Source organism: Hermetia illucens, chromosome 3, assembly GCF_905115235.1.
Source record: "Hermetia illucens chromosome 3, iHerIll2.2.curated.20191125, whole genome shotgun sequence".
NCBI classification, from domain to species: domain Eukaryota; kingdom Metazoa; phylum Arthropoda; class Insecta; order Diptera; family Stratiomyidae; genus Hermetia; species Hermetia illucens.
In genome coordinates this window covers 138,967,191-138,981,270 of record NC_051851.1, presented here as the reverse complement: position 1 = coordinate 138,981,270, position 14,080 = coordinate 138,967,191, and the positions used below count along the sequence as shown (strand labels likewise).

General features: G+C 40.0%; 1 protein-coding gene across 5 annotated transcripts in view; it reads right to left on the bottom strand.

Moving 5' to 3' along the window:
- The window catches only part of LOC119653272 (transmembrane protein KIAA1109), an 89,085-nt gene that overhangs the window by 57,908 nt on the left and 17,097 nt on the right, over window positions 1-14,080 (bottom strand). For all 5 annotated transcript variants that reach the window (XM_038057894.1, XM_038057896.1, XM_038057895.1 and 2 more), the window contains exons 2-14: window positions 9,738-9,873; window positions 9,535-9,678; window positions 9,207-9,334; window positions 8,976-9,143; window positions 8,709-8,908; window positions 8,553-8,623; window positions 8,195-8,490; window positions 7,933-8,114; window positions 7,765-7,870; window positions 7,287-7,702; window positions 7,039-7,225; window positions 6,857-6,979; window positions 6,558-6,797 (exon numbers count right to left, since the gene is read on the bottom strand). In XM_038057894.1, the coding sequence (XP_037913822.1) occupies window positions 6,558-6,797; window positions 6,857-6,979; window positions 7,039-7,225; window positions 7,287-7,702; window positions 7,765-7,870; window positions 7,933-8,114; window positions 8,195-8,490; window positions 8,553-8,623; window positions 8,709-8,908; window positions 8,976-9,143; window positions 9,207-9,334; window positions 9,535-9,678; window positions 9,738-9,873 (2,397 nt within the window). The remainder of the gene's footprint in view (window positions 1-6,557; window positions 6,798-6,856; window positions 6,980-7,038; window positions 7,226-7,286; window positions 7,703-7,764; window positions 7,871-7,932; window positions 8,115-8,194; window positions 8,491-8,552; window positions 8,624-8,708; window positions 8,909-8,975; window positions 9,144-9,206; window positions 9,335-9,534; window positions 9,679-9,737; window positions 9,874-14,080) is intronic.

Below are 14,080 nucleotides of genomic sequence, written 5' to 3'. Positions count from 1 at the left end.
CTACCAGCTTGGTACTTTGTTTTATCTAAGACTCTAGTGAGAACATCCTAAAAGGAAGATTTGAAAATTCCCATTTCATCAGGACCCTTCGTTCCCGTCAGCTAATCCATCATAGACTAATTTGTCGTGTAGCAATCATTTTTCTCACAAGAAAACAAAAGAAACCCCCAGCAAAAAACACAACTACTGTATCTTTTTTCTGGCTAGAAAGCAACGTTAACCTAAACTTTTCACGTCTAAACTAATATAAAATATTTCGCTCGAGTTTTGTCAAAACATACTGCAACTAGCAAATAAAAGGTAGGATATCACTCACGTGTTTAAATATTTCAAAAAATATGAAAATTTAAGCTTACATGGATATTGCTTGGTATAGGTTCCAGAGACACTACCTCCTGCAATAGTTCCAAAAATGTTCGATGGGATTAAGATCGAGCGAGTTGCCAGGCCAATCCGATCAAAACGTTGAAAAGTATGGTTCCGGTTTTGCCAACTAGTTTTCGAGTTTTACCTAGCATCAATTTTTGGGACACTTCCGGTAGATCGGTAATACAGTAAAACCTCTCTAAGTCGAATCCTCACTTGCCAGGAAAAATTGTTTGAGCTATAGAGATTTCGACTAAAAAATTAACATTCGCAATCGCATATACTTAATTCATACATACACAATGAGTAAAATTGAAATGCGGACACCGTCGTAGAAAATACATAAATGAAAGATTGCCTTGGAAGATATTTTTCTGTTTTATTGGCTACAAGATTCTAATTTAAACAAATACGTATTTCGGGGACCAACTGTCCCCTTTTTCAGTGTTTTACCTTCTGAAAATTGTTTCCACAATTTGGGTTTTCGTAGCTGTTCTTGTGATTACAGTTTATCAATTAGGCTTCTATTGTTCCTAAAAGTTCCCCCAAGATGGAAAAATTGTTGCCAATGCCCGTGTTTAGCCTTTTTTCGGGGGGAATTTTCCAGATATGGAGACTCTCGTAGGAATCTAGTTTCTCCTCATTGAGCGTGTTGTGACCATCCTGTGAATCATAAAGCTGTATGCCGCCATCTTATGGCGGAAATCATGGTTTAGAGGTGTATGTGATGGTTCGTTGTGTCTGGGTCGGTCTCCTATAGATATCGAATTCAAAATCCCCTTTCCCGGATTATTTTTAAACCTATGAACGGTATCTCCCCTTCCTTTTCGATCTCCATGGTGAAGTCGATGTTCCTGTGTGCCCGGTTGAGTTTCTCGAGGATTGTTCCTGCTTCTTCCCTTTGCATAATTGCTAATACATCATCCACGTATCTGATCCAGAATCTCGGGAGTGCCCCAGCTCCCTCGAGTTCATCCTCCAAGTTTTCCATAAATACCTCGCACAGCAGCGGTGAGAGGGAGTTACCCATTGCTGCCTCGGAGTCATGTTATAAATAAATGTCAAATAGTATTCAATCATGCACGTGAAGGCCAGTTTCTTATACAGTTTAGCCTTCTTCCTCTATTCGGATGAGTTTTCGTGTGTCCATTTAATGCTGTGCAAGTGATAAACCTATAGCAGGACAGTGTTTCATTTCACTATATAAGCCTGCCGCTAATTGGAAGATCGATTAGGGTCATACTATCGGTGTCCAATGGCGTCTCATGCGATTCGGTCCTGCAAGCTTTTCAAACTCACAGTGCAATAAATGATTTGAGATTTCTGAGTTTAAGGACTTTGTTTTGAAGACTCTATGTAACTGGAGCTTTCTCTCATCAATTCTTTCAAACATCTTTTCCAATTTCTACTCAGTCGCAGCAGATATCATCAAATAATTTATAGACAAAGCGCAATTTATCTTGCAGTGATGGAACAATTCTGTTACGGTTTAGAGATGACGGCTACTGTTCATTTATTTTTACATGGCTTTCTTGTGAAGTATTCCTTACTCTATTCGTTTTGACGAATAATTGCTCAAAATTCATTATTCGTCCCAGAAAAATTACTTTTTAGATGCTTATTGTTAAGTTCCTACGTGTCTGATGAAAGTTTTGCAGTTGCACCGTATTTCAGTGTAATGTCAGTCTGCTGGTGTTCCAGTTCATATTTATTGTCCCATAATAGATAACAAAGAATTTTTTAAAAGAACAATTCTTGCTGATTTTTGAAAAACTTTACCTGCTTGCTCCCAATATGCAATTAGAACTAGCCTATCAACATTATCCACTCACTATATTCTAATCCTATGTAAACCATACTGTGGTAGATATAAAGAGGATGCTGCGGACAAAGCAGACAACTTAGCATTTGCTGGCAGAGAGTTTTACCCGGGGATTTTCTCATTGAGTCTCATTTCTTCCCTAACGTGTGAAGACCGGCTGCCCTGTATGTCTGTATCCTCCAAAATATACAGAAATAATCGAACAACTTACAAGAAAAGCATGGCAGCTGGCACATGAATGGCAACAACTTAGATTACCAAATTCGAAAAAGAATCTGACAAGAGCAAGGAAGTAGATACAAGATGCGTTGAAAAAGGAGGTACATAAAGATTTAAAATAATTCCTTGAAAATCTCATTAGATGGTTAAATGGGAAATCTTGTCATATGTCATCTGTAATTTGGCATAGAGGAAGCCATAACAACTCATCCAAATTTCCCTTCAGCTGTGATGCTACGAAATACGACCGTCCCTTTAGTATCAATGCCACCAGAACGATGGACTCTAAATGATTTTGATGATCAACAAAATAAGTTTATATGCTAAAAAACTTAAATTATAGAATTTGTTAGGCAAAGGTAGAAGGATATGCATATTGTGTAAGCGACTTATAATCCTACTTCACAATGGCAAGAAAAATATCTCCATTACCATCGCACATTCATCGAAAATGAACAAACTTCTAAGAAAAGGTGAACCTAATATAGAGGGGTGAATATTTAAAGGACATAAAATCAAGGAACTAACGGAAGATGTCAATGTCGGCAATATCTTAGATTAGGAACCACATTGGGAGTCCTTGTAAAGTGTGATACCGAACCTTTTCGTAAATGCGAAAGTTGAAAACTAGAAAGAGCTAATGAATGAATTGATACATAACTACAAATATTTGGAAACAAATATTTTCCTTCTTATCCTAAAAAATCTTGGTGGCACGAACGGTGAACATCCTGAGGGGACCGTTACCTTACACCTAAACTGTATATAATTCGAGATCACCCAAATTCATGTCTGCACGCTAAAGATTGGCCCCTCACTGGTAGGACAGAGGATCTTCCAAGAGTCCTCCGGAACAGACGCATCGATATCTACAGTCTGCAAAAAAGTGTAATGCCAAGAGCTGCGGCATAGAATGTGAACAAAGTAAAAATGGCTATAAGCTCCTGTAGTGATATGGTGACCAACTGATGAAACTCACTATTATCTCAGCCCGCCGCATAATTCACTTCTCGAACACAGACGCACATACACAAGTCGACTCGATGCCGAGAAGAGATTTCTGAAAACTATTTGGCATAACGCCCTGTAATGACTGACTGATCGAAGAGGGGCAGAATGAATGGCAGAATGCTTCGCGCAGATCCGACGGAAAACTTTGTTAATTCACCACATCCACAAGCATTGCCGGATCAGGTGGCGGGGTTAAGACCGCTTGCGATCAAGGGGCTACCCTCAATGAGCTTCTTTTCTCGTGGAATCTTGCCTGCATTCAGAGTTGTGTTCTGTCTGGGGCAGACTCACAGGACTGGTTTCATATACTTCGTGTCTGCCCAGCGTACTGTGACCTCCGTAATCGAGACGACATAGACGTTCACGTAGTGAACGATAAGTTCGATTGTAGCCAGTGCCTTGCTAGCAGCAATACGCTTCGATGCACTAATGCATAGGCGCATGCTGGCTTCCAGCGGCGGAGAAAGTTCTTCGACGCTGCTTCATCTGCAGTATGATGGGCGAATGACAATAACCAACAGTTCCTTCTGTTTCGTGTAAGTTTTGTCTTGTCACGTCTTATGTGTTGCATTCTATGCAGAGGGTGTGATTGGTGCATCGTTACATTTCTCTGTACCGGACTGATTCGAGTCAACCCGTTGGGGAGTGCTCTCCCCATGAACGATCAGACCCGAGTCTGTAAGGGATTCCTTTAAAGTGGTTCATGTTACGAAGGCTCACCGGAAGTTATCTGGTACCATGGAAAACGGGATGGCCCTCTAACTGCATATGTTCCAAAAAAATTCCTGGGGGATTGGCCCCCTTGTGGGAGTTCATGGTGGGTGTGGGAGTTCATGGTGGGTGTGGTTGTACCAATATCGTTGGCAGAGCTCCTCGCGAGATCAACCGGCTCGGGATCATACTCCTTAGTTGCGATAGAGGCTTTAGGTAGGTTTTACATCCACCAGTATGAGTGCTGAGTCTGCACTTAGTATAAACTGGTATTGTTGTGCAGGTCATAGCGGGGCTCTGATTGTAGTCTCCAAATCAATCTGTGTCCGAAAAGCGCCGTGGGATTATACAGTGTGTTCATTAGAAACGTGTACACCATAATTTCTTTATTTTATAAAGATAGAGAGGAGGTAATGAACATTTAAATCCTCTAGTGTGGAAGCAAGATCGCAACTGTATTTTAATTGTTAAATTCAGGAGTAGCTAGCCCAACAATGAGCCTAGCGTAGCGAAATGGGTCAAAAGGTTTGAAACGAATGGCATTGTCGACGATTTACTTGGAAGAGGATCAAATAGAGGATTAAGCACAGAGCAGGAGCATCATCGCGTTATTCATGAAGTTTCCAATATTATCTTTAGGTTAAGCAAAGGAAAAATTACGGAAAAAGAACACTAAAATACCATTAAATGCAATAAGTCAAAGACTTCGAGAATCGGATATTTTTCACAAGAGTACGATAAAAAACCTGCTCTGTCAGCGAAGCACTTCAAAAAACTTGTAAGTTGAGCCAAGAAAAATATCGACCGTGATTGGAGCAATGTAATATTTAGGGACGAATCGACTTTTACAATTAGTAATTGCTGGAAGCGAGCTTGGTCAAAAAAGGAGAAACGGTTTTGCAACGGACTTTTTAACATTCAGCAAAAGTCCATTCAAACATTCGGTACACTTCACGCTTCTACCAGAATTCTCGGCGCACAGTTTATGGTGAATTTGTGCCAGAAAGTATTGTTGAAGTCTGCCGGATCATTATATGGAACGGATTTGAACAAATGGATTTTGGAGGATAACGATCCCAAATATCGCAATTGGTTGGTTACCCGCTGGAAAGAGGAAAACGGCATCATCACATTAGATTGGCCTGCTCAAAGCCCAGATGTCAATCCGATTCAAAATGTTTGGGAATTAATGGAAAGGGAAAGGGAAAAAGATAAAAAGAACTCGACATGTGAAAGCAACGTTGAAACGAATATGGAGACATTTTAGTAATGAATATGTAGAAAATTTAGTGCAAAGTATGAAGAAAAGGAGTGAAGCCATTATATCTAGCGAGCGAGATGAAACACAATATTGATGTAATGGCGAAACAGCTTTTATATAATACTGTAATAAAATGTAAGATTTAAAACAGAACCTGAATTTTATTGTACACTTCCTTACTGAACACGATAGATTCTCACGGTAAACCCCCAGGACCTTCATGTCAGTTCGAAGTGTGGCAGGTATATCAAAATTGCTCCGTGTCTTTGTCTGTGTTCATCATTGAAGCATCCTCTCGCCACTCCTCTTTAATGTTGTCATGGATACTGTCGCTCCATGTAGATGATGTTTTCTTAGCGTCTCACAATAAATCCGATCTCGAACTTCTCCGAAAATGGAATGATTGTCAAAATTAAAGGATGAATTTCAGTCAATGCTGAAATTACTGCACGCATCAGGGCAACTTGAATGAAGTGACGTTCGACAACTCAGGTTTGTGTGATCGACACATTAACGAACATTTCAAATTCAAGCTCTGCCGAATGCTTACCGACTACCAAAAACCGTGGACACCGCCTCACGGCCGTGGAGACGAGGATGTTCCGTTGCATCAGTAGCGTAACAGACCCTAATTACGTCCGAAATGAATTTTTTTTGAATGCAATTTATGTAGGATTGCACCAATCGTAGAAAAATTGCAAGGTAAGTATCTTTGATGATAGGGTTACATAATCACGCTGGCGAAAACTTACAAGCTAACATTGGTTTGAGCATCAAAGTCAATGAGAAATTACCAAAAGGCGGACCGAAACACATATGGTTTGGTGATGGAGCCTCTCGACTCTCTAGGAATAAGCCTATAATCGAGCAAAAGACGATTTGCACAAGTCTTCCCCACTACCAAGACTAAAGAAGATGTATATCTTTTTCTTGTAAATCAAAACAACTCAAATTACTGCATTCAGATCTCGCAAATACGTCTTTAAAAAGTTTTTTTGGTAGTTATGCAAATATCAATCGCAAAAATCTATAAATATTTCCATAATCAATTGATCAACACCAATATATTCCGCGAAAAGAAAATTACAGGCATACAGATCATTATAAATAACTGTTGTTCAAGAAATGATAATAAAAAAGTCGCAATTTATAACGTTATAATCTTACCTTCATTAAATGCGCTTGTATATCATGCAATGTTACGGAAACCACAACTTCAAGCGGTCTATATGCTCTTGGATCAAAACGCTTCTGCTTCTCATCGGCGAAACTAACTTCAGAACTTGATTTATTTCCAGCGTCTTTTCCGAACAAATGGTCTTTAACATTGAACAGAGTGCTGGAGGGAGCCTTCGCATTAGATTGCTCCATATCTGTGAACATTTGATCCTCTCCAAAGATGTTTTCCTAAATCAAAATATGAGATAAGTTTTCCTTTCAATATAATAATTTATATAGGAATGAACCTTCAAATGAATAAACTGGCGTAGAATGGATCCATAAGCCATGAGAATCGAAGAACCTATCTCAAGTTCGACAGTGACATGATCGGCTGCTAAATGAGTTGGATCAAACTTTTGCATATCAGTCTATACGAGAGAAAGATTAATTAAAATTTAAGCAATCAATAAAAGTCTATAGTCATTACATTTGCCCAATTGACGACGGGTGACTTCCGCAACTTAGGAATTCTCATGGGACTCAGCAATATTTCTTCTTTTTCAGGTGTCGTTATATCTGCTTGTGGATCTGGTCCCAAAGGAGGCATCGGATGATAAATGTACTGAATAGACAGTGCAACGATCGGAACGGACCAACAATCTACCCAGCCAGTACTGCATGATAATAAAATGTCTTTGTGTTAACTTTTATCGCTCCAAAATTGTTCAACCCTACCTTTGTAGACAAATTCTCCTCCATTTCTTCGAATACAACTCCTTACGATTTTTCACTTTGCCTGATCTTGTCAATATACGAGCATTTTTATCAAGTGCTAACACCAACGATCGACTAGTGGACACTTCAGGCAAAAACATACTTAAATCCACACCCTCGCCATGGATCCAAAATTTCAAAGTAACAGTTTTTGGTAGAAAATCATCGAATGGTAAAACAAAACTTAAATCAAAAAGATCACCACAAAATGCCAAATGATGATTTTCTTGATTTGTACTTGAGCAATCAATCCAATTGTACTCATTGCTTAGAGTTATAATTTCGAATTCTTTCATTAATATGTTGAATTTGCATTGATAAGGAACGAATGTGAGAATATCCGATCTTGACTTTGATGACCAGTCTTCAATTAAATCCTGATTCAAAATAAAAACCTGTTACTTGCACCAATATAAAGGAATATGTATAAACGACGTACTTGGAAAAATGACTTGTGTTTATAAATAATATAAGTCGTTGCTTTACAGCCAGTCAAATTTATACTCCAGTCTTGATTATCATTCCACCTTTTTGGGTAATGTATTCTGGAATTAGAGTACAATATTGTAGCACGAAGCCCAAAACAATTGAAACATCAAAAACGGACTTGATTTTGTATTCCAAAGATTCACATTCCGCTAAACTCCTGTACTGCAAGCTGGTTGTAGCTTCCATGTGTAACAATTGCCCAGCAATAACCGCTGCAAATCCATCTGATTGTATCACCCATGGTATTGTAACTTCAATGTAAGAACCAGCACCAATAGTGACGTGCATTGCATTGGTTTCCTAAAAATATTTATATTTGAAGTTTACCACATGAAAACAAGGAACCCTTCCAAATCAAAAGTAAATTGAAGTTCACCTACCTTTTCCTTCGAGAATAATATATCTATCGTCGCTTCATTCAGGGTGCAAAGACTGATATCAAACGATTGATATTGACGATATTCTCCAGGTTTCGGCGCTTGAGTTACGGTCATTTCTTGCCAATCCGGTGGGAAGAAGAATTTGAACAGGTGATCCCTCTGCCTATCAGCCCACGGCCCGTAGCTGAAATCAGTACCTTTGCCGCACTTAATGTCAACTCCCCATACAGGGGGAATTGGTTCAATCACATCTCCATTAGCCAAAGTTAATTGAACAGGTTCATCAGGCACAACACCTTAAAATCATAAGAAATTGCTACTAACGCAATCAATAAAAATAATCCCTCAAAACACAAACCTGGTTCATCCATGTAGAAATATAGCTCCACTAAGTTTGACATCATGACAACAAATCCTTCACCCATGTATCTGAAAATGATTAAATCATATAACTCCAGAAATCATGGTAAGACAAAAGCCAGTTGCAAACATAATGAAAATCCCTACCACTCACCTAGGCGGTTCATCTGCAAGACCTGTGTACTTTAAACTCGGTGCAAAAAGTACCTTTGCATTTTCCATTTTCGCTTTTACAAAATGCATGAAATGGTCTAGACGACACGCTGCAGGCTTTGTGCTATAAACACAATGAGCTTCTTCCACTGTAATCGATAATGTTGTCGGCGTCAGCCTGTTACCGAGTACAAAGCGTCCCTAAAAATATAACCCATAATTCACAGTTGATGCTGATGCTAATGTTGCATTTTATATAATTACTTACAGAGCAAATATCAATCTTTATTACTGGTATGAGATCACGCCAAGTTGTGGCCGTCATTGCTTCCGACCTTTGCTTTTTCTTCGAAGCTGTGGAGTTCTGGCGGGTGTTCTTCTCATTCATTGTTTGCTCTTGAATGACGTTTAATTCTTCAGTGGACAGATTTTCAGTCTAAAATATATTCCATGTAGTTTTCCCCTGAGTAATGTAAATAGTTATAATATAAAAACATACTGGAATCAATATTGATGGTTTTAATCCGAATAATTTCTCCAGTCTATCATACAGTTGAGATCGATTATAAATATGTAGCTCAAAGCCATTTAGAGTTATTGACAAGCGTGTGTCAGAGTGGGATAAATCTGCAATAACAAATAAAAGATATTTTAAACCTGATAGAACCAAATTCTTAAACGCCACGGCTCTTAATTATGCAATCAGATAAGCGAAACTGGCTGAATATTCAGAGAAAAAATTAAGCTGTAAAATAGTGATGACTAGCACTAGCAACCAGTGACGATCTAATGACAATTTAGTTGATTTTAACATTGAAGAAAATTACCTTCAGATACATCTTTGGGAACGTAAGAGCGCCACCAACGAAAAATCATGTACCCATCCTGAACGCGAACCGAATAATCGTAATCAATGTAAACCACATCCCGAAACATGATTTTCCCTGCCAATGGGTTCAGTGTTAAAGATCCTGGAAAAATAGATGATGTCTAAGTAAAAGATAATAGAAAAGTCAAAGAGGGTTTCTACCTATTTTAAAATAAGCATTCCTTATCAGCCATTTATTTATCAACTTTGTTAAAAGCAATCCAACCATACGAGAATTGTAAAATGTGATGTATATAACCCAGCATATGGATGACAGCAACGAAGCGAGCAGCCATACCTGAAAAGAGAATGTAGTGATCAGTGCTTCGTAAAAAAAGTTAGTCATTATAAATTAAGTATTGAAGCCAGTGTACAGTAATTGGTCCTCCAGATTGGGGGTTGGGTAGGCCTGACAACCCTACACGGAAAACAACTTGTTACAAAGCCACAACAGGAGCCTCGGACTGGATGGACAATTCCGCCAACAAAAACGGAATAACGATTTGCACATTTTTTCATGGAAACTGTGCTCTCAGTACAGAGATGAACCTAGCCGATACCCTGTCCCAATATAGGGCTGATGTAAGATGCGTTGCAGGAGATGCGTTGGACGGGGACCGGTTTCCTGGAGGAGTCGCTACACCATATATTATAGCGGCCATCCAGTAAACCATGTGCTCGGAGAAGGTTTCCTAGTCAGCCAAAAATAGGAACTTGCTGTTATCGGCTTTGAAAACATAAACGAACGGCTATGAACTCTGCGCTTGCGAGGCAAATTTAGAAACATAAGCCTCATTAACGTTCATGCCCCTACAAAGGAGACTGCAGAGTCGAAGGAAGCGGTAGAACGAACCCCCGAAGCCTGTCCCAGATATGATATCAAAATCATACTTGGGGATTTTAACAGCCAAGTAGGGAAGGAGCCCGTATTCAGGCGATACGTTGGCTCCCATAGCTTACACGAAAAAACAAAGGATAACGGACTGCGGACTATTCAATTAGCAGGGTCACACGAAATGGTTGTTGGAAGTACCTGGTTTGCGCGGAAAGCGGTCCACAAACATACGTGGGCCTCTCCAGACGGGACCACTTTCAACCAAATTGACCACGTGTTGATCGAACGATGCCACCTCTTGATGAATGTCAGAACATATAGGGGGGCCAATATAGACTCGGATCACTATCTCGTTGGCATGGTGCTCCGAGGTCGAATAACAATACCACCTAGAATCCCCTCTAACAATCAGGTGAGAGTGAACACTGAAGCCATCCACAACACAACCCTCCGCCACACCTATAAGAGGGAAATGAATGCCCCAATAACCGCAGTCAACAGAGTACCTGGAGATGAAGCATCAACAAATGATCTTCACAACCACCTGAAGAACGTTATCATAAATACGGCCACAAGCCTGGGAAAACCAACAGATCTGTGAATTCGAAAAGTACAGCGAGGAACCGCACCAGGCGCACAAGTTCTAGCAGGATGAAGCCTTACACACCCCGATGCTCATCCTGCCGAGACAAAGAGGCAAATCTGATTTCCGACAGAATAGGCATATTAGAGGTCCTGCCAAATTAAAACGACGCAGAAATACTGCCACCACCAAGTGTAGAAGAAACAGTCCGTGCAATTCATCGGCTTAAAAATCATAAGTCGCTAGGAACTGATGGAATTATAGCCAAATTGGTTACATATGGAGGCGACCAATTACACCAAGCGGTTCATCACCTTGTGCTCAAGGTATGGGACAGCGAATCAATGCCTGAAGACTGGCAAAAACGCATCATCTGTCTCATACATAAAAAGGAAGATATCACACAGTGCAGCAATTATAGAGGTATCACATTGCTGAGTATCATCTATAAGATATTCTCCTCTATATTGCTAGGCCGGATAGCCCCATATGTCCAGCACATCATTGGCCCATACCAAAGAAACTTTACTCCAGGTAAATCAGCAACAGATCAGATTTTCTCTCTGCGGCAAGCAATTGAAAAACTGTTGGAATATGGCCATCAGTTACACCATTTTTTCATCGACTTTAAAGCCGCCTATGATAGCATAGTCAGGGTAAAACTGTATACGGCCATGATAGAATTCAATATCCCGGCCAAATTGATAAGACTGATTATGCTGACCAGGACCAATGTGCGAGGCCAGATAAAACCAGCAGGATCACTCTCAAGCCCATTCGATGTCAACAACGGATGCCCTATCATGCGTCCTCTTTAACCTAGCCCCCTGAGGTAAATGCGAGGGGTACGATCCCCTTTAAGTCCATCCAACTACTGGCCTATGCTGACGATATCATCATGGGAAGAGCGACTCGAGATGTACAAACAGAACAGAAAGAACAGGCGGCGATTGGCGCAAGATTTGGGACTGCACATCAATGAAGGTCAAAGGACAAAATATATTGTGTTAACGTCAGCACCGAAAACCAACCAACCAACAACATCAAACCGCACTGGTCAAACGGGAAGAATAAAGATAGGAGACTACAACTTTGAGAGCTTTAATCATTTCTCCAATCTAGGGTCGAAAATCACAACCGATAACAGTTACGACGATGAAATCCGCGCACAGTTGTTGTCAGCCAACAGAACCCATTTCAGTTTTCAAGAACTGTTCCGCCCGAAACGTCTCACCATAGGGTCAAAGCTCTTACTGTACAAGACAATCATCTTGCCAGTCGTCATGTATTCCTCGGAGACTTGTGTTCATAGCAAGAAAAATTTCGAACTATTGGCCGCGTTCGAGAGAAGAATCCTTCGAAGAATTTTTGGCCCCCTACATGAGGATGGCCGATAGGTTATGGTGGGCGGGTCATTTAATCCATATGGATGAGAACCCCTGCCTGAGATGGAGCGATTGGGCAGGTCAGGACATCGTCCCAAAGCGGGATGTCTGGAGTTCCTTATTAAGGCAGGCCTAGACCGGGTACCAGTTGTTGTGCCGTTGATGATGATGATTGAGGCGAGGATTTCATAAGTTTTGTAAGGTTGAGAACTAGTGTGAGATCTTAATATCAAAGGTAAATTCTCCATTGCTAGATTGATAGTCCATGACAAATATTAATCCCGAAATATCATTGTTGAAAGCGAGGTTTATATATAACGCATTAAAGCAGCATATATGTTAGTATCATTTTCGACATAACCACATCCTTTACGATCTAAGTACAATAGTCAGGTCATATGCAGGGTGTAGGCAAGCTTTTTGGCAGCTTATTAATAATAATAACAATCCATATTGGATCAGGGATCATTCAAGACCGTAATGGTACACTACAGTGCATTGTAGGAGGCAATGTGGTCAGCATTGCGCTCGACCGAATTTATTACTCTGATTTGACTCAGGTACTCATTCACAGCTGAGTCGACTGGTATCCGATGGCAAATCACGATACAAGTTCCACTGTCGCCAATGAGATTTGAACCGCGGACTTCCGTACGATAGCTTTGTGCTCTAACCACTCAGCTATCCGGACAGGTTATTACTATCAAAGCTTATTACTATCAAAAATGCTGACCCTCGATTCATTCGATGGCATTTAGATATCTGATTTCTAGACGTGAAACTATAAGTAGTTTAATATGAGTTCGTGTAACTACAGTCACACAATTTTTTTAACACTGGTTGAATTTTTTACTACAATCTGAGTCCTGTCGTGATTCTCAGAGCTTCTACTTCTTCCTTAGCTGATCATCCGAATCGACTTCTTGAAAACCATTATTGCTTGATATATGAATAAAATATGGAAACAAAGGCCCAAAAATCAGCAATGGAAGACTCATCTCTCTCTGAGATCGAGAAAAACTCATAATGGAATCCCACGTCAAGCTGAAGGTCACGTTTTATTTTTCTGAATGGAACGGCCTTATGTATCATGAATTTCTTCATAGAGGTGGAAAAAGTGTTTCCATTGCGTTGAAACTTTGATGCATTGATCCGAAACTGTGAAAAAAGAGAGGCTATAGATATAGATAAATGGATACTAAACCACGCCAAATACGTGTCGGGCTCTCTCACAAGATGTGGCTCCAACAGACTTCCATGGGTTCCCAAAAAATTAAAACGCACATGAAAGGAGTAAGGTTTGACTATGTTGAAGCCATTAAAAAAACGCCGATACGATTTTATATCTTTCATGGAAATTGTTTGTAATTAAGGCCTTCCAACCACGTCCAACCTTACAATGCCCTCATATCATGGTCAATCAATGTCCACAAATCAGAAACAGCTTAGCAAAGACCATAAAATCAAAACATCAGAAACCAAAAAGTATCCACTGAGACTCTTCTTAAAAATCCAAGGCAGTCCGATGCTACAAGACTTCTGATTTGAGGACGTCACAACATTCCTTCCATAGAATAGTGAAAAAAGTAGCCTCACGTCTAATATTAGTATGGAGTTGCTACACAAAACTTTTGAGAGATTTTTCTTCCCAAAAATTCAGTTGGCCAACCCGATGATATGACGCAGACAATTGTTGACGAAG